This window comes from Antechinus flavipes, chromosome 1, assembly GCF_016432865.1.
Source record: "Antechinus flavipes isolate AdamAnt ecotype Samford, QLD, Australia chromosome 1, AdamAnt_v2, whole genome shotgun sequence".
Lineage (NCBI taxonomy): Eukaryota > Metazoa > Chordata > Mammalia > Dasyuromorphia > Dasyuridae > Antechinus > Antechinus flavipes.
The window spans coordinates 649,104,488-649,127,366 of NC_067398.1; the positions used below are offsets into that span (position 1 = coordinate 649,104,488).

At 39.6% G+C, this 22,879-nt stretch overlaps 1 protein-coding gene across 1 annotated transcript in view; it reads left to right on the forward strand.

The window, feature by feature from the left end:
- The first annotated feature begins 786 nt into the window (after positions 1–786).
- Positions 787–22,879, forward strand: part of DGAT1 (diacylglycerol O-acyltransferase 1) — a 36,098-nt gene continuing 14,005 nt past the window's right edge. Inside the window, exons 1-2 of the mRNA XM_051971304.1 lie at positions 787–1,180; positions 17,593–17,680. Coding sequence (XP_051827264.1) covers positions 915–1,180; positions 17,593–17,680 — 354 coding nt within the window. The 5' untranslated portion in view covers positions 787–914. The remainder of the gene's footprint in view (positions 1,181–17,592; positions 17,681–22,879) is intronic.

Sequence of the window (22,879 nt, forward strand, 5' to 3'; positions counted from 1 at the left end):
TTTATCTTTTAGGCCTAGGGAATTCTAGAAGGTTTTCAAATAGAGAACAATAAAATAGAAGAACGGTAAGGGACTTTAGAGATCATTTATCGAACTCCTTCATTGTGTAGCTGCAGCAGTAACTCCGTCAATTATGCAAAAGAAAAGGTGTTTTTTTTTTTTTTTGGTCAGCTATGCTAAATCGTCAGGATACTGCGGAGCTAATAACCAAAGGGTCTGTCTCTGTCACACACATACACACACACTGACAGACAAGAATGATATTTAATTCACGCAATTTATTGTTGTCGCTTTGCAATTCTCCTGATCCTCAACACTGGTGACCAGAATCATAGGTGGGATGGCACAGGACTCGGGAACCGGGAACAAGGGACGGAGTCACTTCCAAACTACATCTCCCAAGTTGTATTTTGGCACCGTTGCCGGTTCGGGGTAAGTCTTCCTCTTAGCTTTCTTTCAGTCCGTTGCTTGTCTGAAGGAGGAGATGCTGACGCCTTCCCTCCCTCTCTTATCCTCCCTCCTCCCCCTCTTTCTCTTGACTACAAGACCCGGCGTACCTATAGCCACCACTTCCTCTGCGCTTCACAAGCCCACGTGCCTCGCCCCCACCTCCGCGGGATCTACAAATCCTCGAGGGCGGCGGGCGCCTGCGCTTTCATCAGTCCGCCGCTTCCCTCCCCTCCCCACGCTGCCGGAGCTTCTGGGACTAGGGCAGCTTGTCGCGTGGCCTACGGCGGCCGACAGGGGGCAGCGGTTGGCGGTTAGCGGCCGTTGGCTGAGGGGGTGGGGAGGCGGGGCCGAGGGCGGGGCCGGGGCTGGGCTGGGCCGGGCCGGGCCAGGCCGTGCGGTGCCTGAGCCGCTGGGCGGCTAGGCGCTCGGCGGTAGTGGCTGAGATTGAGGCCGAGGCCGAGGAGATGGGGGACCGAGGTGGCGCGGGCGGCTCTCGGCGCCGGAGGACGGGTCCACGGACGCCGAGCGGGGGCAGCGGCGGTGGCGGGACCGCGGGCAGCCAGACTGAGGAGGAACTAAGAGCGGCGGCGGCGGCGGCGGGCGAGGGAGCAGACGCAGGCGGCGGGGGGGACGCCCCGGCCCAGACCCCGACCCCGGCTGCTGTCCCTGTTCGTACCCGGACACCGGGGGGGGAAGGAGACGGAGAGGGCGTGGGCCCTCCGGACTTAAGGTAATGGGCTCCAACCCCGCTCCCCTCTGACCCCTGGGTGACCCTTTCCGGCCCGATCCCTGACTCCCATCCCACTTCTGACCTTCCCTTCCCGTGCCAAGCCCCAGACCCAGGCTCGCTGCGGTCTTCCCCAGCCCCCTCCCCTCCCGGGCTTTTTCGGTCCCTAGCCCTGCTTCCATCCTGTGACTGCCGGATTCTTTACTTTTTCCCCTCCCCCAGATTCTTGGATCTGATGGTTTCCCTCAGTCCGGGTCGGAGGGTCTGGAGAGTCTCTCATTCATCCGTTTGTTTTAAAACAAAACCCAGAAACCCATTCCTATGCCTGCTCTAGGCAAGGCTCTGTCCTCAGCACTGACAATACCAAACGAAATAGGATACAGTTCCTGTTATCAAGGCATTTATAAGCTAACTGGAGAGGGAGTGTCGAGAAAAAGGATACAAAATGAACTCGGCTACGGTAACACGCTATGCACGGTGGGGTTCCACCTCCAGACAGCGTGAGTTAGCCAAACGAAAGAACAAAACGAGAAAAAAGAGGGGAAAGGAAAGTATTCTTTACAGGAAAAAGTTCTATGAAGATTCAGAGGACCCCGGAGTCACTTATAGTTGAGAGTTCAGGGAAAGCTACGTGGAGGGAGTGGCATTCAAGCCAGGCCTTGAAGGACGGCCAGAATTGTGATAGGCTGAGGTAGGTGGGATTGAGGGAGGCATGAACACAAGGATGGGAATGGGCCGTGGTGGGGAATTAAGTCGGACCAACAGGGGGTTCAGGGGGGCAGTAAGACAGAAGGCCTTGACTGCCAGGCTGTGGGTCCAAGAAATTCAGTATTACTAGACAATTGTTCTGTGGGACTTTGGATTTTATTCTGTAGGACACAGAAGTTTTTTGAGCAAGAGAGTAATGTGATCAGAACTAGGAACCAAAAGGACGGATCAACCAGCACATGTGGGATAGATTGGGCAGGAGAGGCTAAAGGAAGAAAGACTGGTAAAGAGGCTGTTCGGAGCTAACCTTCAGCTACTTCTCAGTCTGGCTCCATAAACTACCCAAGGACTTGTATTCCTGAACCACCTCTGGGTCCCCCATGTCTTCAGATTCCACCTCAGAACTAATTCAGTTCTAAGTAATCCAGACCACAGGAAAACAAGAAAAGAAATCCTTGGTCCCACAGCTGCTTGGGGAATTGATCGCATCTGAAGGACAGACAACTCTTGGGCTCTTGACCCTGTTAGGTACCATATAAAAAAGGCCATCTTATTCATCTGCCTATGAAAGTATTTACCCCAGTTCAAGCTCTTATCACTTCCCGTTTGAATTCCCATTTCCCATCCTATGAAAAAGAATTTTTCATACCATCCAGTCAGCAAACTTTATAAGGAACCTAATGTGTGCAAAGTCTTTTTCAGCTTTGCTGTTTCAGTATGACCTACAGTGTAATATGAGACAAAATGCCATTTCATATTAGTAGTATGAATATAGTGCTGACAGATTAAAGTAGAGGAAGAATACTAAATAGAATGATTCTATTCTATTTCTAAATAGAATGATTAAGAAAGAGATAACATTATTGAGTGCATGTCATGTGGGTAGGAAGTCCTGGAATATATATCATTAACTGAAAATTTTGCTATAAAGAAAAAAGATTTAATCTTTTTTCCTCATCCTATTCCACTATATTAGGAGCTGTTGCCATCTTGCTTATAAGCAAGGGAGTAGGTGAAATGGTATCTGGAGGATCCTGCCAGACTGGGAACTCAGTATGTCTCTCACCATTCTTCTTCCATCTTCCACCAATGCTCTGTCATCCTTCCCTAACACCATTTGTCTTTTCAGTCTTTCTGCCTGCTTCCTTTACTGTCTGTCCCAATAACAGCATAGTAGAAAGAACACTGGACTAGGAGTCTAAAGTTGTGTTTGATCCTCAGCTCTATCACTAATTATGTTACTTCAGGCAAATGATTTTAACAGCTTTGGATTTGTTCCCCAGTCTGTAAAATAAGGATAATTGCACGTGTACTGTCAGTTTAGTCACATGGTTATTTTAAGGACTAAATGAGATGATAGATGTAAACTACTTTGTAAGTAGTTACTTGGTAATCTAAATGTGTTTTTATTATTTTTTAACCTCCTTTTCCCTATTTTTGCCCAATAATTGCCTACTCTATCACCGTTTTCCTTTTCCTATAATAGTCTTTCCCTTATCTCTGTCCTTTTCCTGCCTTTTCCCTTCATCACTCCTTGCTTACCTTCTGTTCTTCACTTAGCCTCATGACCCTATGAAAAATAATTTCTTCACTACTTTCTCAATACTTCCTGCTTAGCTTGGGCAGGGCAAACAGTTATGTTTTGGGGTGTAAGTTAGGTTCTTCCTATCCCTGTTGCAAGGTGAGGCTATGACGAAAGAATCTAGAAGGGTTTGCTGTTCACCTTCTGAATCACATCCCTTTTTCTTATACTTCAACTTCCTTATTTTCCATGAAAACACTGTTTATTAGCTGGGTTTTGAGACACATGATCATTGTTTTCAAATATTAGAAGGTTCCTCTTTGAGGGAAAATTAATTGAATCTACTTGATTCCAAAGAGTAGACTATTTACAATAAGAAAGGAGGTTTTGGGGGTAGGGAGTAAGGCTGATTTTTAGCTTGTAATGTAGGAGATTTCCAAGAATTGGAGCTGTCCAACAGTTGAATAGGAAATTAATTTCCTTGGAAAGTATTAGTTTTACCTGGAGGCTCCTTAGGTTATTATTAAGGGGGTTTTGCTCAGATGAAGTTGGAAGGTACCATTCAGTCATACAGTTCAATTCTGATATTCTTTAATTTTAGAGGTGAAGGTATAAGCAGGGGGAAAGTTTTGTGTTTGGGGACTTAGATTGAAGGGTCTTGAAGAGGGTATCAGTCCTGGTGTTTCTGAAGGTAGCCAAGTACGGAATTCTAGACCTAGGCTAGGTACCAGGCAGATAACATTCAAACTACTGTCCTTTCCTCCTTCCTTTCATCCCTCTCCCCCATTTTAACTAAGGCAAGGTAACCTTTTGGGAGAACGCAATAAAAGGCTCCAGTCCAGTGATAGGGAAAGCTGATGTGTAGCTTTTCCCAAGGTGATGGTGGGAGTGGTGGGAGTAGGGAGAGTGTGAGGAGATTGGAAATGTCTTTAGAGCAACTTGGGCTTTTGAGTGAAGTTGGTGGGCAGGGGGAGAGAAAGGAAGTCTATTATCTTAACTCTGTTGACCTCTTTTCCCTTTTGATCAACTCCAAAGCTTCTGTGGTATCAGTCCGTTTCTCAATGAGAGAAACCTTGCCAAATAATTTCTCCCCCAGGATATAGAATGCATGTCTGAGGTTAACTTAGCAGCCTTTTTTTTTTTTTTTCCCCCTCCCTGGAGGAGTTAGGAAAGGGAGTAAAGTAAAGTTTACTTGAGGGTGGAAAATAGCTCCTAAACTTATTTTCCCTTTTCACAGCCAGAGTTTTAGAGAAATTTGTTTTTAATTGTCTCCATTTTCTCACCTTTGACTTCTCAGTTCTTAAAGCCTTATTATGGTTTCTGGCTACCAGTGCCCTAAAACTACTCTTTTCAAGATTACCATCTATTTCTTACCAGCTAATAAATCCAATGATCTTTTCAAAGCCTTTATTCTATATAGAACATCTGGATAGAAAGAGGACATAGTTGAGGAATTCAAAAATAAAATCACATAGCATGGAAATCATATAATAGACATTGGGAACTTCAATTATCCAGATTTTGTTGGAGTTCTTTTCCTAGCAATTTTGTGACCTGCTCTTATGATAATTTCATTATTTAAAAGATGGAGGAACCGACAATAGGAAGTTTTCTCTTGGTTTTGGTGCTCCCTAATAGGAATGATTGCTAAAGTCAAAATGAGGGAAAGGTTGGGGAAAAGTGTATCTGTCTCTCTAAGAGAGTACAAAATCCATCACATCCATCACAGTTTGATCTGAACCCTAGATTTTGGAAAGCAGATTTTACAGGATTGGAGGAAAGACAAGATCTCATGGAGGGTCCTGCAGGGGAAGCTTGCTGAAAAATTCAAATAATACTTTGTAATTGGTAACAAGCTCAAGAAGGATCTCAAAAATAAAATTTCTGAAGTCACAAAGGAAAGCAGTTTTAATGGAGGAAAAATGAGATTTGTGATTGAGACCGAAGGCGCAGAGAAGTTGCTAGGTGTTTTGGAATTTAAAACTAGGGGTAAAAGATGGTGGTAAGGGAGGGAATCAGGATGAACACAAAAAGGTAGTGCAGTACTTAAGAGAAATGACAGGAGCCCTAAAGTGCTGCCAAACAAAGCTAAATCTACCCAAAGGCATTTTTTGAGGTTCTTTTGAGGGAAAGAGAAATGCTTGCTTTAGTTAGAGAGGAAGATTAGTGATGGCAGAGCAAAAGCAGAGCTTCTGTTTTATCTAGCAAGGAGAGTGACCTTTGTCCAAGAAAGCACAGAGCAAAAATGGATAAAGGAGTTGATACCTAAGATAAGGAAGGAGATCATAAGAAAACACCACCTGTACTCAAAAGATTAAAGGTACTTGGCCCAGATAAACTACCTGGCAACCTTAATTATTGAGCCACTGTCTTTATGGAGCCACTGTTGGTGATACTTGAAAAAACATAAACATGATAAGTATGCATGCAAAACCTGAGAAAGGCAATGTTCAGATTTTCAAAAAAGGAGAGAATGGAGTCTACAAATGAAAACTTAGTGCTCTTGACTTTAGTAATCTCTCTAGGATTTTCCACAAATTAGAGATGGGGGAATGTTTAGAACAGGAGGCAGAGATACTTAAAGATCCATCACCACTCAATGAGGAATGCATCCTCCTGCCAGCCTAATCTTACTTTTTTGTCATTCACTAAATTAATAGAAGGGGGTGGGATGCTAATGTTTGATTTTAATTTTAGCAAAACATTTGATCTAATCTCTTGCGCTAATTTAGTGAAAAAGTTGGAGAGATGTAGGTAAGATGACATCCCCCTTCCCTCCATTTGCCATTTCTGCTACTATGTTGTTTCTCTTCATCTGACATTAGTGTCATTTATGCTACAACCAGATCCTCAAAGTTTTTTGCCAGAATTGTTGCAACACCCTTAATTGATTTTACATTCAAGTATTTCCCCTCTTATTTGTCTTCTGTATAACTGCTGAAGGAATAATTTTAAAGGATTTTGTATATATGACCATATATTTCCTATTCAAGAAACTTTAGTTTCAGAGACTTTTAATGTGGAATTTGTAAACTTAAAAAAATTTTTTTAATGTATTCCAGTATAATTATTTTTTATGCATTTAAAAATATTTTAAGAGATTCATAGATTTCACTAGATAGCCAAAGGGATTAATGGCACAAAAAGATTATGATCTTGCTATAGTGATTCCCTGATGCTTTTATGATTAAAATATAGAATTATCTGCTTGATATTTAAAGCTCTTTGTGATTTGGCCCTCATCTATCATTTCAGTCTGCTTATACATTATTTCCTCATTATTGTTTGCTTTAGGCAAACTTAACTTTTTTGTTGTTCCCATATATGCATGATATTATGTCTACTGCTTCTGTGCCTTTGCCTGGAATGCTTTTCTGTCTCTTGTAACCCTTAGGTGCCCTTTAAGGCCCACCTCAAGTGCCACCTTAGTCTCTCAATTGTTAGGATCCTCTCCTCCCTGGAGTGTACAAATACACAAGGCATCCCCAGACACTTAGTGCACTTTTTAAGTTAGATTTTAAAGTTGCAGTAGGACTTTATGGGGCATTGTTATTTATTTTATTTACTTAAAACATGTATCTTCCTATAGAAAGTAAACTCCTTGAAGAAAGGAGCTGTTTCACTTATTTGGAATATAGCTTGAATAAATGAAGGAAGGAAATATTTACTAAACACTATATGTAAAAACACTGTTAAGCAATAGGGGCGGAAATTGAAAAATGACAGTCCCTACTCTCAAATAAGCTATCATTTTAAAGGGGGAAACAACACACATTTGATAAATGCTTACTTGATTGAATTGATTAAATTGCTAAATTCAGAAATTAATATCATTAATGATTTTTATCAGTTTGGTAGAAGATTTCCAGTAGTGTGCCTCAGGCTTTGATGCTTATGAGATAATGCAGATGATACAAAGGTGGGAAGAATAGCTTTTAAGTTAGATAAGAGACATAATTCAAAAACATCTCAAGCCAAAACATTTGTTTAGTAAATTTAAGCAAATTCCTAGGCTCAACAGTTATAAGGACCAAAATTCTACACCAACTCGTCTGAAAAAGATTATGGATTTTTAGTGAAGTATGAGATCAATAAGGATTAAGTGTAATTGACAGAAAAGTTAGTGTGACCTTGGGATACATCAAGAGAAGTCTAGCTTTCAGGATTGAATAGGTAACACCTCTGTAGTCTCCCCTTGTCAGATTGTCTGAAGTATGGTGTTCAATTCTAAGTACATATTTTAGAAAAGATATTGCTAAGCTAAGGTAGGCTACCTGGATGGTGAAGGGCTTTGAGTCTTATGTTGTATGAGGATTAGTTTAAAAGAAATTGTTGTGTTCAACCTGGAAAAGAAGAGACACTGGGAGGATGAGAGCTATCTTAATTGAAGGATTGTTATGAGGAAGAGCAAGAGTAGAAGCGGGAGCAATGGTCTAGATGTACAAAGAGGCAGATTTAGATTTACTATCAGGAAAAACTTCCTAATGGAACTATTCTGACAAAAGAGTGTAGCGAGCTCCTTTATTAGATGCCTTCAAATACAATCTGTATGACCACTAGAGTGGAGATTAAGTATGGATTAGATTAGATGACTGTTGAGATCCTTTCCAATTCTAAAATAAAATCCTCTCCTGGAATATCATGTCCTGACAGCCTTTCCTGCCTTAGATTTTATGACATTGCTCTCTCTTGGTTTTCCTGCTTCTGCTATTTTTGTTTTATTTATTTTTTTTTTTGCTAAATCACCTGTCTTCTGTTTCCTAAATGTGATCATTCCCAAAACTCTGCCCTGGACCCTCTACTCTTATAGTCTCTTTGTGAACTCTTTATCTACATACATTTATTTTTTAAAAATCTGTACAGAAATTGTCTGCACAGATTTATTTTCAACTATTAGCTGGATATCTCCACCTTGATGTCTCATAGACATCTCAAACTCAGCATGTTAGAAAGGAAACTATTGTATCCTGACCCATCCCACTTCCAAATTTTCCTATTTCTATTGAGGATACTAGTATCGTTTTAGTCATTCAGTGAGTTCATAAGTTTGGAGGCATCCTTCTTTTCCACTCCCTATAATATGTCTTGAATGAATCTTCTCTTGACTCCCATAGATTCTATCATAGTTCAGTACACTTGCCCATACTCTTACAAGTCTTGTAATTTGTCTCCCCACTTTGTTTTTCTAATTTTTAATCCATCTTTCACAGAACTGTTAAACTGATAAAAAAAAAAAGTCACATATCTGACTACATCACCACTTTATATAAACATTTTCACAGCTCTCATCTCTGGAATAAAATACAAAGTTTGGCATTTAAGATGTCCAACCTTTCATAGTCTGCCTCTCACCAACTTTTCTAGTTTTTATTTCTAGTTTTTAATTTCATGTTATTTCCCTTTACATACACTTTTCTAGTCAAAATGACCTGACTCTTTTCCACATACAACATTTCACCTCTTGGCTCCTTGCCTTTGCATAGGTGGCCGCTTATGGATTCCTTTCTTATCTCTTTATCTCTTGGAATCCCTGCCTTCCTTCAGGACATAACTCAGATGCCACTTGGTACAGGAAGAATTTTCTGATGAACCTAAGTGTTGTTTTTTCCTTCTCAAAATTACTTTACATTTTGTATATATTTTTGTGTATACTTCTCTGTGTGCATGTTTCCTTCAAATAGAGTGTAAGACTCTAAAGGATAGTAACTTTTTTCCCCCAGACTCTAGGTACTTAATAAATGTGTTGCATTGAGTTTATTGAATTATGGAATGGAGGCTTAAAGATCATTTGACAAGGGAAGATTGTATGAGGGTTTTTTGCCAGACAATTGGGATTGACTTGCCTAGGGTCATACAGCTAGTAAGAATTATTAAGTATATGAGTATATGTATTCATTGTACCATCTAGCTGCCCTGACAAGTGAAGATTATAAAGAGGATTCATATTCAGGTTTAGCTATACTAGATCACTGGTGTCAACCTCAAATAGAAATAAATCCATGCTGGCTCATATTGACTTAGGAAAAGGTGAAATAACAATATGTGTTATTGTACTTTTATTTATTTTGCTAAACATTTCTCAAATTACATTTTAATCTGGTTAGGGTAGCTGTGCTAGCCATGAATTTGACATCTTTATATTAGATGAACTCATGAGATCCCTTCAAAACTTTTGGCTGAGGGATCTCCATAAAGGAGGAGCGGCATCTTAAAAGGTTGGGTAGAATTTTTGTTGTTGTTGTTTTTTAATTTTCAGTAGTATTTTATTTTCTCAAATGCTTATAAAGATAGTCTTCAACATTTATTTATTTGTGCTGGAGCAGTTGTGGGATTAAGTGACTTGCCCAGGGTCACACAGCTAGGAAGTGTTAAGTATCTGAGTTCATATTTGAACTCAGGTCCTCCTGACTTCAGGTCTGGTGCTCTATCCACTGTGCCACCTAGCTGCCCCCTTCATCATTTATTTTTGTAAGACTATGTTCCAAATTTTTCTCCTTACCTCTTACCTTCCCTCTCCTCTCCCCAAGATAGCAAGTAATCTGATACAGGTTAAATAATGTGCAATCCTTTTAAACACATTTTGATATTTGTCATGTTGTGCAAGAAAAATCAAACCAAAGGGGAAAAACCCATGAGAAACAAACCCAAGCAAACAAATAACAACTACAAAAAAAGGTGAAAATAATTATGTTGAGCTCCACATTCAGTCCCCATAGTCTTCTCTCTGGATTCAGATTACATTTTATATCCCAAGTCTATTGGAATTGCCTTGAATCACAAAACTGTTGAGAAGTCCATCACACTTAATCATTATATAATGTTATTACTGTGTACAAAGTTCTCTTGATTTTGCTCACTTCACTCAGCATCAGTTCATGTAAGTTCAGGTTTTTCTGAAATCATCCTGCTCACCATTTCTTACAGAACAGTAATATTCCATTACATTCATATACCATAACTTATTCAGTCATTCTCCAGCTGTTGGGCATGTGCTCAGTTTCCAGTTACTTGTTACTACAAAAAAAGCTGCTACAAACATTGTCAAACATATGAGTTCTTTCCCCTCTTTTATGATGTCTTTGGGATACAGACCCAGAAGTGAGACTGCTGGATCAAAGGGTATGCACAGTTTGAAAGCCTTTTGCTGGATCAAAGGGTATGCACAACAGTTTGATAGCCTTTTGGGCAGAGTTCCAAATTGCTTTCCAGAGTTGTTGGATCATTTCACAACTCTTCCAACAATGTATTAATATCCCCTTTCCCTCCAACATTTATCATTATCCTTTCCTGTCATCTTAGCCAACCTGAGAGTTGTCTTAATTTCCATTTCTCTAATCAATATGATTTAGATTATTTTTTTCATATGGTTAGAAATGGCCTTAATTTCTTCATCTGAAAATTGTCTATTCATATCCTTTGACCACTTATCAGTTGGGAATGACTTGCATTCCTATAAATTTTACTCAGTTCTCTATATAGTTTAGAAACAAGGCCTTTCTCAGAAACAGTGGCTTTAAAATTTTTTCCCCAGTTTTTTACTTCCCTTCTAATCTTGGATACATTGGTGTTGTTTGTGCAACCCCTTTTTAATTTAATGTCATCAAAATTTTCTATTTTGCATTTCATAATGTTTCCAAGTTGTTCTTTGGCCATAAATTCCTAGGTTGGGTAGAATTTTTAATAGGTAGATATGATGGGAGAGGTATTGCAGATTATAAGTGAGCAAATACCTGGAAGCAGCAAGGAGTACATAAATCTAAGGATTACTAGTAATTCAGGTTGGCTTATGGATAAGATTATAGAAAGGGAGAGTTTGAAGTCCTAGGAGTGGTTGAGAGGAGGCACTGTTGAGATAAGGGAAGACTAAACTTTGGGAAAAGGGAGAAGGGGAAAAACATTGACATAATGTCTACTATATGCCAGGCAGGGTTTAAGTGCTTTATAACTATTTAATCTTCATGAAAAATCATTTGATCCTCACAACTCTTTTTTTTTTTAATAAGTTTTTATTGATAGAACCCATGTCAGGGTAATTTTTACAGCATTATCCCTTGCACTCGTTTCTGTTCCGATTTTTCCTCTCCCTCCCTCCACCCCCTCCCCCAGATGGTAAGCAGTCCTTTACATGTTGAATAGGTTACAGTATATCCTAGATACAATATATGTTTGCAGAACCGAACAGTTTTCTTGTTGCACAGGGAGAATTGGATTCAGAAGGTATAAATAACCCAGGAAGAAAAACAAAAATGCAAACAGTTTACATTCATTTCCCCTATCCTCACAACTCTTAAAGACAGACAGAGGGGGCAGCTAGGTGGCGCAGTGGATAGAGCACCAGCCCTGAAGTCAGGAGGACCTGAGTTCAAATGTGACATTTCTTGGTTGTGTGACCCTGGGCAAGTCACTTAACACCAATTGCCTCAGCCAAAAAAAAAAAAAAAAAAATGTGGAATGATTCGCCCAGGATCACACAGCTAGGAAGTGTCTGAAAGTGGATTTGAACTCAGGGCTTTCTGAATCTAAGCCCCTAGCTGCCTGTTATTTAGAGGAAGTAAGTGGGAAGGGAAGATGAGTTAGTCAAAAAAGAGAAAAAGGAGGAGGACCAGGAGAATGTCATACTTTGGAAATAAGTTGTTTCCAGAAGGGAGAATTGTTTAGTAGTATCCAGCATTGAGAATTTGAAGATTTTAAAGAAAGGTAGGCTTTCAAAAGCAGTTTTTCACTATGGTTGGCCATATTGGTAGAGTTCAAAAAAGGGTAACATTTTATATTATAATAAAAGTTTCTAACAATTCTTGATTCCATTTTTAACTATAATCCAATTGGGAAGGAAAGAGGCATAGAAAGAGTGTGTGTGTGTGTGTGTGTGTGTGTGTGTGTATGTGTGTGTGTATGTGTAAGAGAGACAGACACAGCGGGATGCTGGGGATGAAGGGGGGGGATGCGGATTCAGGACATGCTCTTAGCTCCTTTGGCTGGGGACTTAGGTAAGATTTCTGGCACGCTTTGAGGGTCTGTAGAACTTTGGTCTTCATATATCATGGAGCTAAGCATTATAGATGGCCAATAAAGAGGGTGTGGTTAGAATTAGGGTCTATGTAGGTATGACTTTGTGATGGTCTTATCAGGAGTAGGCAAAGGTCAGTTGTCCATTGTCCTTACTCTGGCTAATCAATACTTAATAACTCCTCCCTTCTCTACCCCACCCCAGCTCCCTGGCCCTGCAGCAGAAAATTGAAGGTTTGTGCATGACTCCTTGGAGAGTTTCAGCTCAATTCCTCACACTACAATTTGCTCATTGCCTCTGGGAAAGGGTAACTTTCCTTTTCAAAGGCTTTTAGGTTTTCCCATCTCTGTGTAGGCTCAGAAAGTCTGTTTTCATTTGGGTCAACTACAGCTACCTGTATTAAGCTGGAGGTCTAGCTGCCTCTTAGGAGCCTTTGACCATTTTGAGTTTTGAAGTGTTTTTTTCCCTGCTTTGCTCACTTGGTAGATCTTATGTGATATTAAATGAGATTTGTAAATCACTTAGCACAATGCCCAGCAGATTGTAAATAACTATATAAATGCTTATTCCTTCCTGCCTCCCTTCTCTATATTCAAAGGTTGCTTTACATTTCTGTCTGAAAGGTCTTGGGGTTTTTGCCTGAGTCAGGTTGGAACAGCCAGGAGATAGCTTGGTATGTTCCTTATCCTCTCTTTTCCTTTCCATCCTGCGTAATACTGCTTAAGGTGAGTAGTGAGAGTCTAGAACCCAAAGCAGACATGGGGTAGATATGGAGTCTATTCTGTAAGTGCCACCTTTCACTGAGATTTGATCTGAAGGGAGAAGACATAGCTTGAAGAGCTTGTCTTAGCCCAGGCAGATGAATTAAGCAGAGCACGGGATTTTAAAGCTTGAAACTAGTTTTCCAGCAATTAGCAAACTAATTTTCTAGCAATGGTTCTGTGCTAGTCCCCAATGCTTAGGTTTTTTTGAGGTGCCCTTGTTTTGATTTACTCCCTGTTGTAAGGGGTACAGGTTTCCTTTGGGATTAAATGAAGAAAGAAATCTGTTAACTGAAGAGATCAGTATTCTGTATCAGCTTTTGCAGACTGAGAAAAAGAAAACTCTCCCAATGAGAGTGGCAAGTGTAGGTGTTAGTAGTCCTTGGGATCTTTTCTGGCCATGAAACAGAAAGAACCTATATAAATTTTTTTGCCTCTTTGCCTTTCAGATGTCATCTACCCTAGAGTCAGGGCTTGGGGCTGGGTTATAGAGAAATTTCAGTTTTTCCTGGCTACCCTGAAGAGTAAGTATGGTGCAAATAAATGGATGGGATAGTTGGGCCAACCTGGAGGTCAAATAAGAAAACTAAGGTTAGGTATTAAGCTGAATTGGGGAAATTGTTGAAAATGGTGGGCTGGTTTACCTGTCTGTCTCAGTCAGGTCTATATTTGGAAAGAATAAGAAGAGACTGGATCTCTCATTTTTCAATGATACTGAAAAGTCAAAAGGAAATTTCTAGTGACTGGGGTATGAGGTTGAACCCTCAAAATAGTTGGGGTTTTGGATTGGTGTTGCTAGGTGTTTCAAAAGAATTTGTAGGCTTACACCATCTCTAAATCTAGAGGCTTAGATTTTATTATGCCAGAAGAGAAATTAGCTATTAAACAAAGGAGAAAACTAACAAGAGGGAAGATGCCAAAAGGCAGGCAGTTCCTAATGAACTTGAGATGCCATAAGGGAGGCAATTCCTAAAAGGAGTCAGTGTGTTATTAAGCCATTGACTGGTGGGTTAACCCTAAAAAGAATTAGCAAAGAAGTGTGGTATCAGTAGGTTTTCTTATAAGAGAAAAATAACTCTGGGAGTTGACATAACTTGACTTTCTGATTGGATGTTTGTGGGGTCATGATAATTTTTTGTCTATGCTAGAAATGACAAGGAATTCATCAAGGGCCTACTGCAATAAAAACCCACTTAAGGACAAGATAATCATCTTGTTGATGCTCCTCCCTGCTTGCCTCTGGAAGTAGCTTTGCTTCTTGATTGTATGCAGTAATTCAGGCTCTTTTCAGTTAATGTCTCTCTATATGGCCCACAACAAAGTGACCAAGGACCAAGGGACCCCATCACTATTTCAGATGTCTTCCCTGTACTTTAGAGGAATTCCTAGGTTTTCTCAGGTTCTTCTCTAGGACAATAATGAGAACAGTTAGGGATGCTTAGTGAGGAGAACAATGAGGGGTGTTCGTTCAACTCAGGAGGGAAGAGATGTGATTTCCTAGCTACTGATGTCAAGTCCCAGGGTCTCATTTGTGTTGCAGGCTTATGTACTTGTTAGCTGTTGATCAGAGGTTGCAGATATTGGCAAAAGTGGTAACTTCTTCACTACAATCCATCTCATAATATTCCAGTGACATATTAAGGAGAATTTGGGTGATAGTCAAGGCCACTGTACCTTCCCCCCTCTTGAATGTTCAGGGGCCATGAGACCCTTCGAGACAGAAACCCAAGTTTTTAGGACCTGCTTGAACTTGGCAATTATTTACCTCACTAATTATTTCTCTATCTGCAAATGAGATTACCACTTCTTCTTTACCCTAATATCAGGGCCACTAAGATGACCCTTTGAAGAAAAAAGTTGTCATGCCAGAATATGGTAATGGGGATGAAATAACATTTGGCAAAAGATATGAACAAACAATTTTTTAAAAAATAGCTTACTATTTTTTCAGAATACTTGATAGTTTTCAACTTTCATTCTTGCAAAACCTTGTATTCCAAGTTTTTCTTCCTTCCCACCTCCTCTCTCCTAGAGAGCAAGTAATCCAATATAGGTCAAATATGTTCAATTCTTATATAAATATATTTCCACATTTAACATGCTGCACAAAGAAAATCACATCAGAAGGGGGGAAAATGAGAAAAAAAGGAAACCATAAAAAAGATGAAAATACTATGATGAACTCCACTCAGTTCCCATAGTCCTCTCTCTAGATGTAGATGGTTCTCTCCACCATAAATTTATTGGAATTGTCCTGAATCACCTCATTTGACAAACAGTTCTTACAAGAAAAATTGCAAAATACAATGCTCCAAAGAATGTTCCAGACCACTAATGATAAAACCACCCTGAGGTTGTTCACCTTATACTCTACAAATTAAAAAGATGACAAAAAATGGCAATAATATTGGAAGCTGAAGATAGACACACCAATTGTTGGTTGAATTGTGAAATGGTACAGCCATTTTGAAAAACAATTTGGAACTATGTAAATAAAGTAAAATGTCCATACTTTTTGAAACAGTCTCTTATTACAAGGCTTATATGCCAAGGAAGCCATTGATAAGAAAATCCCCATATAGACCAAAATATTTATAGCAGCACTTTTTTTTTTTTTTATGATAGCAAAGAATTGAAACAAAGTAGATGCTCATCAACTGGAGAATGATTAAATAAATTGTGGTACATGAATGTAATGGAATATTACCTATGCCATGAAAAGATCTATATGAACTGATAGAGAGTGTAAGTGGCATCAAGAACCATAACAATGTAAATAGAAGGAAGAACCACTCTCAGAAAGAAAGCAAAATTGAATGTAGCCAAAAAAAAAAAAAAAAAAATCAAGCATGGCTCAAATGAAGAAAATACGAGAGGACAGTTTCCAAACCACTCCTGTTTGTGGAGGTGAGAAGTCCATAGTTGTGGACATTGTACAGTATGTTTTTGAATGGATTACTCTTTATTTTTTAATCTTCAAAAAATAACTTATATAGTGTAGTTCTCTGGCAGATGAGAGGGGCATGCCCCTCAGGAAAACGATGATGTTAAAAAAAAGTAATAAAAATGATTTAAAAAAATAAAAAATAAAAGTTTCATTTGGACAGATATCAGAATAACAGTACTAAGAATATGGAAAGGCTTCCTCTCTCACACCTTGCGAGGGATGTGACTACATGAAAGTTTTAAGAATTGTCTTTTTCTTCTACGATGGGCAAATCTGCACATTGTTGGAGGAGCTATGAGATGTTGTTCTGGAAAGTAATTTGAAACTATGCACAAAAATATTAATAAGCTCTGCATACCTTTTGACCATTAGGCCTAAACTCAAAGAAAGGGGAAAAGAACTCATGTACAAAAATGTAGCTTTTTTTTTTTTTTTTTTTGGTGGTTTGTCTTCTGTGTGCATTTTTGAAGAATGATTGAATCAATTGTGGTATATGAATATTTTGCTTAAAGAAATGATGAAGGGGATTATTTTTAGAGAAACATGAGAATACATGTCTGAACTGATACAGAATGAAGTAAAAGTAGGAGAGATGACAATGATGAAAATTTCGACAAATGACTTTGAAAGGCTTTAGAACTCTTAAGCAATTTAGTGAACAATTTTGATTCCAGAGAACTGATGACAAAACATGCTACCCCATGGATGGAGTGATGGACTCAGGATGTAGGATAAAATATATAATTTTAGACGTGGAAGAAGGATAATGTGGGGATTTGTTTGGCCCAACTTTTATGATGATTTGTTATAAGAGTTGGAGTGTTGGTTTTTTCAATGGGGAGGAGGCAGAAAGAAGAGAAAATCAAATTAAAAAAAAAAACAAAACCCTATTCCCTCTTAGTCCCGTCATGATACTACTTCTGTTTGTTTCTGTTAACTTTGAGATTATTATATATTGTGTTTCAGAAAACAAGTTTGTTAAGAAATGGTGTCAACTGTCAGTTCTTTCCTTACTATCAGGTGAAAAACCAAATTGTTTTGGGTTCCTGTATTACTTACCCTGGACTCTGGTTGTTCCTTTGTTCTTAGGCTCCCCCCAAATTCTGCAGGTGGTCAGTTTTGTCTTCATTTGTATAGTTCTTTTATGGCATTGTTTTGTTTTCATTCAGCTTTCTTTCTACAGTCTGAACTCAATAAAGTGCAAATCGAGGGGCTGTACCCTCTGTACACTGTGCCCAGTGCCTAACAGCAGACCTTATATACTGTGACCGACTCCCTAAACCTTGCCACCTTCTCCCATGATAACATTGACAAGTTTGAGAGGAAAACTCATTTTGGATCAGGGTGTAAGACTTTCACTTAGGTCTCAATTTCCTGCCTTTTTTTCACTGCAGACTTTTCACTGAAATGTTTTGTTTCCTATTCCCCTTCTCCCTCCCTCCTCTCCCCCCCCCCCCCCCAAATCACCAGGTGCCACCGGTTGCAGGAATCTTTGTTCAGCTCAGCTAGTGGATTCAGCAACTACCGAGGTATCCTGAACTGGTGTGTGGTGATGCTGGTAAGTGGCCCATAATCTTTTAGGCTCTGATTTTCCCTGCCAAGTCACATAGTAGCATTGGTTGGTAAATTGGTTCTTACGATATTCAGTGTCTTGCCCTTCTGGCTGGTTAGCCCACACATGAACCTTTATATATTCCATCTTTGCTTCTTGGCTCTAGAGGAGGGAAAAGGCATGGATTCTAATCTTCCCTGGGTACTAAACCCCCTTTAGTAAAAACCATCAGCCACCCCCAAAGAAGGCGGTGGGATATGGAAGGAGGTTCTTTGGAATGACCTATCTCTTTACTATCAAGTGTGTAACACAGACCTAGCATCATGAAGTCCCCACTGGAGTCCATCTCCTGCTAGCTGCCTCTGCAACTCTTTGTTCATTTTATGTCACTGGCTATACTGACTACTACTGTGCAATCAGGAACTAATTGTTCCTTTAAATAGATTCCTTGAGCCAGCTTTTAGTGCTGGTTAGCTGGTTAACCAGAAGACTTTGGTGTCTGGATTATCTCTGAGTCTCTTCTCTTAGTATACTGCTTCCATCTTGCTTCCTAGGCCTATTTATGAAGCATCAGACTACTTTCCCTATAGATCAGAGCATGTGGGAGGCAGAGAAACTAATTTCTTCAGGGCTTAGAGCAGATAAGATAGGGAGCAATGCCAAGGTTGGCATTCTTTGCTCTGTTCTCCCAGCACTAGACACATGGTGGGGTAAGGGAGGATGATGAACTTATCTGAGCTCTTGTGGCTACCGAGATGGAATGTGTGGTCAGCAAGTTGAGCTTTGCGGCCTATACCTGTTTAGGCCAGGCTCGTGGTCATGTAGTCCTTAGGAAAGTGGGATGTATATGATGATGCTGAGCTCTTAACTACTTCCAGAGTCTGGAATAGCCCCCATCCTCAAGGAGTTCTCATCTGGTGGAGTGTAAGTAAAATACAAATAGGACATTGGACAGATGAAGAAAATTTGTCAGCTGTGACCTAAGCTATTTATAGAAGTGCTAAGGTACACTAGAATAATCAAAAGAAATTAAACATTTGTTTAGCTATATTGAAGCTAGAAGGAATTAACTGAGACAGGACAAAGAAGATTCTCACCTTGGCCTGTGTTGTTTTCTCTCTATTGTGGCCTGCTGTTCTGAATATCTACTTCCACACTTCCCTGGCTCAGGTGACCCACAGGTCTTGTTTATTGGAAGGTGCCCCAATAGGCAGCAGTCTCGATTATGGGACTGATTGACTGATTGCTTCATGGGATCCTTCACTTTTGTTTGTGTAGGGGAAGCTGTGGACTAAGCAGTAGCTTTGTGATGAATTGGATGGGAGAGCTTACTGACTACATGCATCCCTATAAATAGCTTTCTGCAGCCCCAGAAAAACTGTCCCTATTGGCAGAGGCCCAGCTTAGAGCTCTCTCCTGGCCATCCTGATGGTGAAGCTAAGTAAAGCCGGTCCCAGACTTCCTCTTCATTCAGCCTGACAGAATAGGAAGGATCCTCTGCATTCTTGTCCTGACTTAGATAGTTTTGAGTTAGGTTAACCCAGAAAGCAGCTTAGAAGTTTTTCAAAGCCTTTAGGAGTTTTTCAAAGCCTAACAGGTAGATACAGATGAGGTAGCACATAGGGAATTAGATCTTTTTTTTTTTTTTTTTTTTAAACATAGGCTCTTTCTTCTACTCCAAGCTTTGAGTACACAGTTATTGTAATGGTGGTGCTCAGGGAATGAAAGGCTGATGCTGAGCTTGGGTTGAGAGAAGATTAGGCCAGGGTAGCTGAATACCCTGGCAAGAGTCCTGCCTCTACCCCCTTTCTCCAAAAGAGTTTGGGACTGCTGGTCTGGCCATTGGCAGGCCTTCTAGTAGGCTGAGAGGAGGCTGTTTTTGCCTGATGCTGAGTAGCACTGGGCAGAGGAAATAGCTTCCAAGGTTGGGTTAGGATAAAGTAACCCAGCCTCTTAAGGACTGTCTCAACTGAATTGTATATTTCTCTTTTATAACTACCCTTGTATCTTATACCTTTCCTTGGTTCTTATCAATAGGGTTGCTTTGATTGTTCAGGCAGTAAATATAGGATAGGCAACCCTCTGCCTCCTTACCCCTTCGTGGGAAAGTGGGGGTCTGAGCTCAGGAAGCTTGGCTTTGGAGCCTCTAACTTAGCAGGATGGTGGTTGCAGTTTGTGAACTGGGACCTGGCCATGTTAGTCTAGTTGTTCTTTGTTTAAAAAAACAAACAAAAAACCACACACACAACTTTTATTAAATGTTTGATTGTAGGTGACTCATGCCCTGAAGTCCTATGTGGAGATGGGCAACAGAGCAACCAGTTAATGAATTACTGCTTTTCAGGTTAGAGGTCATATATTCTCCAGGTCTGGTTTATTTCTTGGGCCAAGATGGGCTGTGGATGGGAGGCATGGGTGGAGTATATTAATCAGGGTGACGTGTACTCTAAGGCACTTTCCTTCTGTGTAGGCTAATCTGTGCTTTCACCAACCCTCGTGCAGATTTATTAGCCTTGATGTCAACAATTTCTCTTCCCAGATCCAAGGTCTCTAGTGGACATTTTTTTTTCTGCTGATTAATTGGAAGTTGACTTTTCTTACTCTGGCACAGAGCAAAAGAAGGGACTATGGTTCTTCTCTACTCCATTGTGATTAGCTTTTTGAGGTTTCCTCCAAGTACAACTTGGGCCATGATGAAAGATTGCAAGTCCACCAGTTTATCAGGTACATAGAGGTGTGCAAGAAGGACCCAGGATTCTCTCCAAATTGTCTAGAATTGGTGTGGAGAAATGAAGTGACATCCCAGAAGGGGGAATATCCAGAACATCCTTTGGCTTTTTCTTTTCTTTATTTCATGTTATTGACAGTAATCTGATGAAAAAGGATCTTCCTTTTTTTGTGCTTATAGTACTTGATTTATATTCAAAGGAAATTGTTTCTTGGGGACCTTGAGCACTGAATCATATTAAAACTCATTGAAGAAAAAGGGGGAGCTGGGAACCTGGGGTAGGAAAAGTGTGAGCATTCTTTGACTCAGAGCAGAGCAAGTCTTTTTATCTTAGCTCTTATAGGACAATGAAAAATTACATTAATGAGAAGTTCCACTAGAGCTTGAAATAGAGAAAGAAAACTTCTTCATGCTTGAACCTGGTAAACATGGGCCTGGCTGAAGCAGGCTCCAAGACCTGCGATAGAAGTTGAACTTCTCCTGGATACTATGCAACAATCCTAACAGCTAACTAGTGGCTGTGCCCCAAGACACATGACTTAGAACCCAGAAAAAAGTGAAGTGAAATAGCAAAGTTCAGACCTGTGTGACCTTGGACAAAGTCATTTTATTTTTCTACCTCATTTATCGAGTAAGCACATTGGATTGGCTTATTGCCTCCTAACCTTTTTAATTATGAATACTCACCACCCCGCTTTTTTTTTTTTTTTTTTTTTGGTGAGGCATTTAGGTTAAGTGACTTAGCCAAGGTCACACAGTTAATACTTGTCAAATGTCTGAGACTAGATTTGAATTCAGATCCTTCTGATTCTAAGACATTCTATACAGTGTTCCACCTAGCTATTCCTGAATTCCTATTTTGATGTCAAATTTCAGGGCACTCCAAAAATGTTTGTGGCAGTCTTGTTTGTAGTGGCTTGAAACTGGAAATTGAATGGATGCCCATCAATTGGAGAATGGTTGGGTAAATTGTGGTATATGAACGTTATGGAATATTGTTGTTCTGTAAGAAATGACCAGCAAGATGAATACAGAGAGACTTGGAGAGATTTACATGAACTGATGCTAAGTGAAATGAGCAGAACCGGGAGATCATTATACACTTCAACAACGATACTGTAAGAAGATGTATTCTGATGGAAGTGGATTTCTTTGACAAAGAGACCTAACTCAGTTTCAATTGATCAATGATGGACAGAAGCACCTACACCCAAAGAAAGAACATTGGGAAATGAATGTAAACTATTTGCATTTTTGTTTTTCTTCCGGGTTATTTTTACCTTCTGAATCCAATTCTCCCTGTGCAACAAGAGAACTGTTTGGTTCTGCAAACATATATTGTATCTAGGAATACTGCAACATATTTAACATATATAGGACTGCTTGCCATCTCGGGGAGGAGGTGGAGGGAGGAAGGGAAAAATTGGAACAGAAGTGAGTGCAAGGGATAATATTGTAAAAAATTACCCTGGCATGGGTTCTGTCAATAAAAAGTTAGTATTTAAAAAAAAAAAAATTCAGGACACTCCAAATGCTAGTATTTGTACTCCATAATGACAAAATACTTAATTGGATTTGAATTCCTTGCAGTAAATGCAAGTAAAAGGACCTTTAGGTTGATTATCTTATGATTTCTAAGGGCTTTTCTAATCTTTGTTGCCTAAAATTTAAATTTCCTCCAGAATACTCTAATGGAGTAGAGTAGTAGACAATTGATGAGGGACTAAGACTGAAGAAAGATATTAGGGCTAAAAATATATACATTTGAAGGTTATTTATATAACCTAAATATAGGTATAATCACAGAGAATAGGGACAAAGAAAAGAGGAGGGGGGGTAGAAAGAGAAAAGATAAAGGATAGATGCGTAGATAGAGAAGAGCAAAAATGTTAGATATAACATTGATGCACAGGAAATTCTATGATCAACTCGTCAAAACTATTGAGGTGATTTCACATAAAAAGCCAATTAAGCACTTATTAAGCATTTCTTTGAGCATTTCAAAGTTTGCTTTAGTTCTCAGTCTCAAGAAGTTTTTAGTACAAAAAAAAGACAAATGGAATTCACTAGTCCAAAGTGCTGTAATGTGGGTTGGGCCATACAATAGGAGAGTACTCTTAATGATATTTAATTTAATGCTTGTAAATTCCTTGAGGTAAGCATCTGTATTTTTGATAAGAGCTGAAATTTATATAGTACTTTGAGGGGTTTATATATATATTAAGCTTTTTATTTTCAAAACATGCATGGATAATTTGACATTAACCCTTGCATAGCCTTGTGTTTCAGATTTTCTCCTCCTTTCCCCCACCCTCTCCCCTAGATGGCAAGCAATTCCAATATATGTTAAACATGTTAAAATAACATATATATTTTCTAATTTGAATCACTTAAAAGACCCTGTAGGGTACCTGTTTTACAGATGAAGAAACTGAGGTTCAGGCAAACAAAGTGACTTGTCCTACAGTTACATAGCT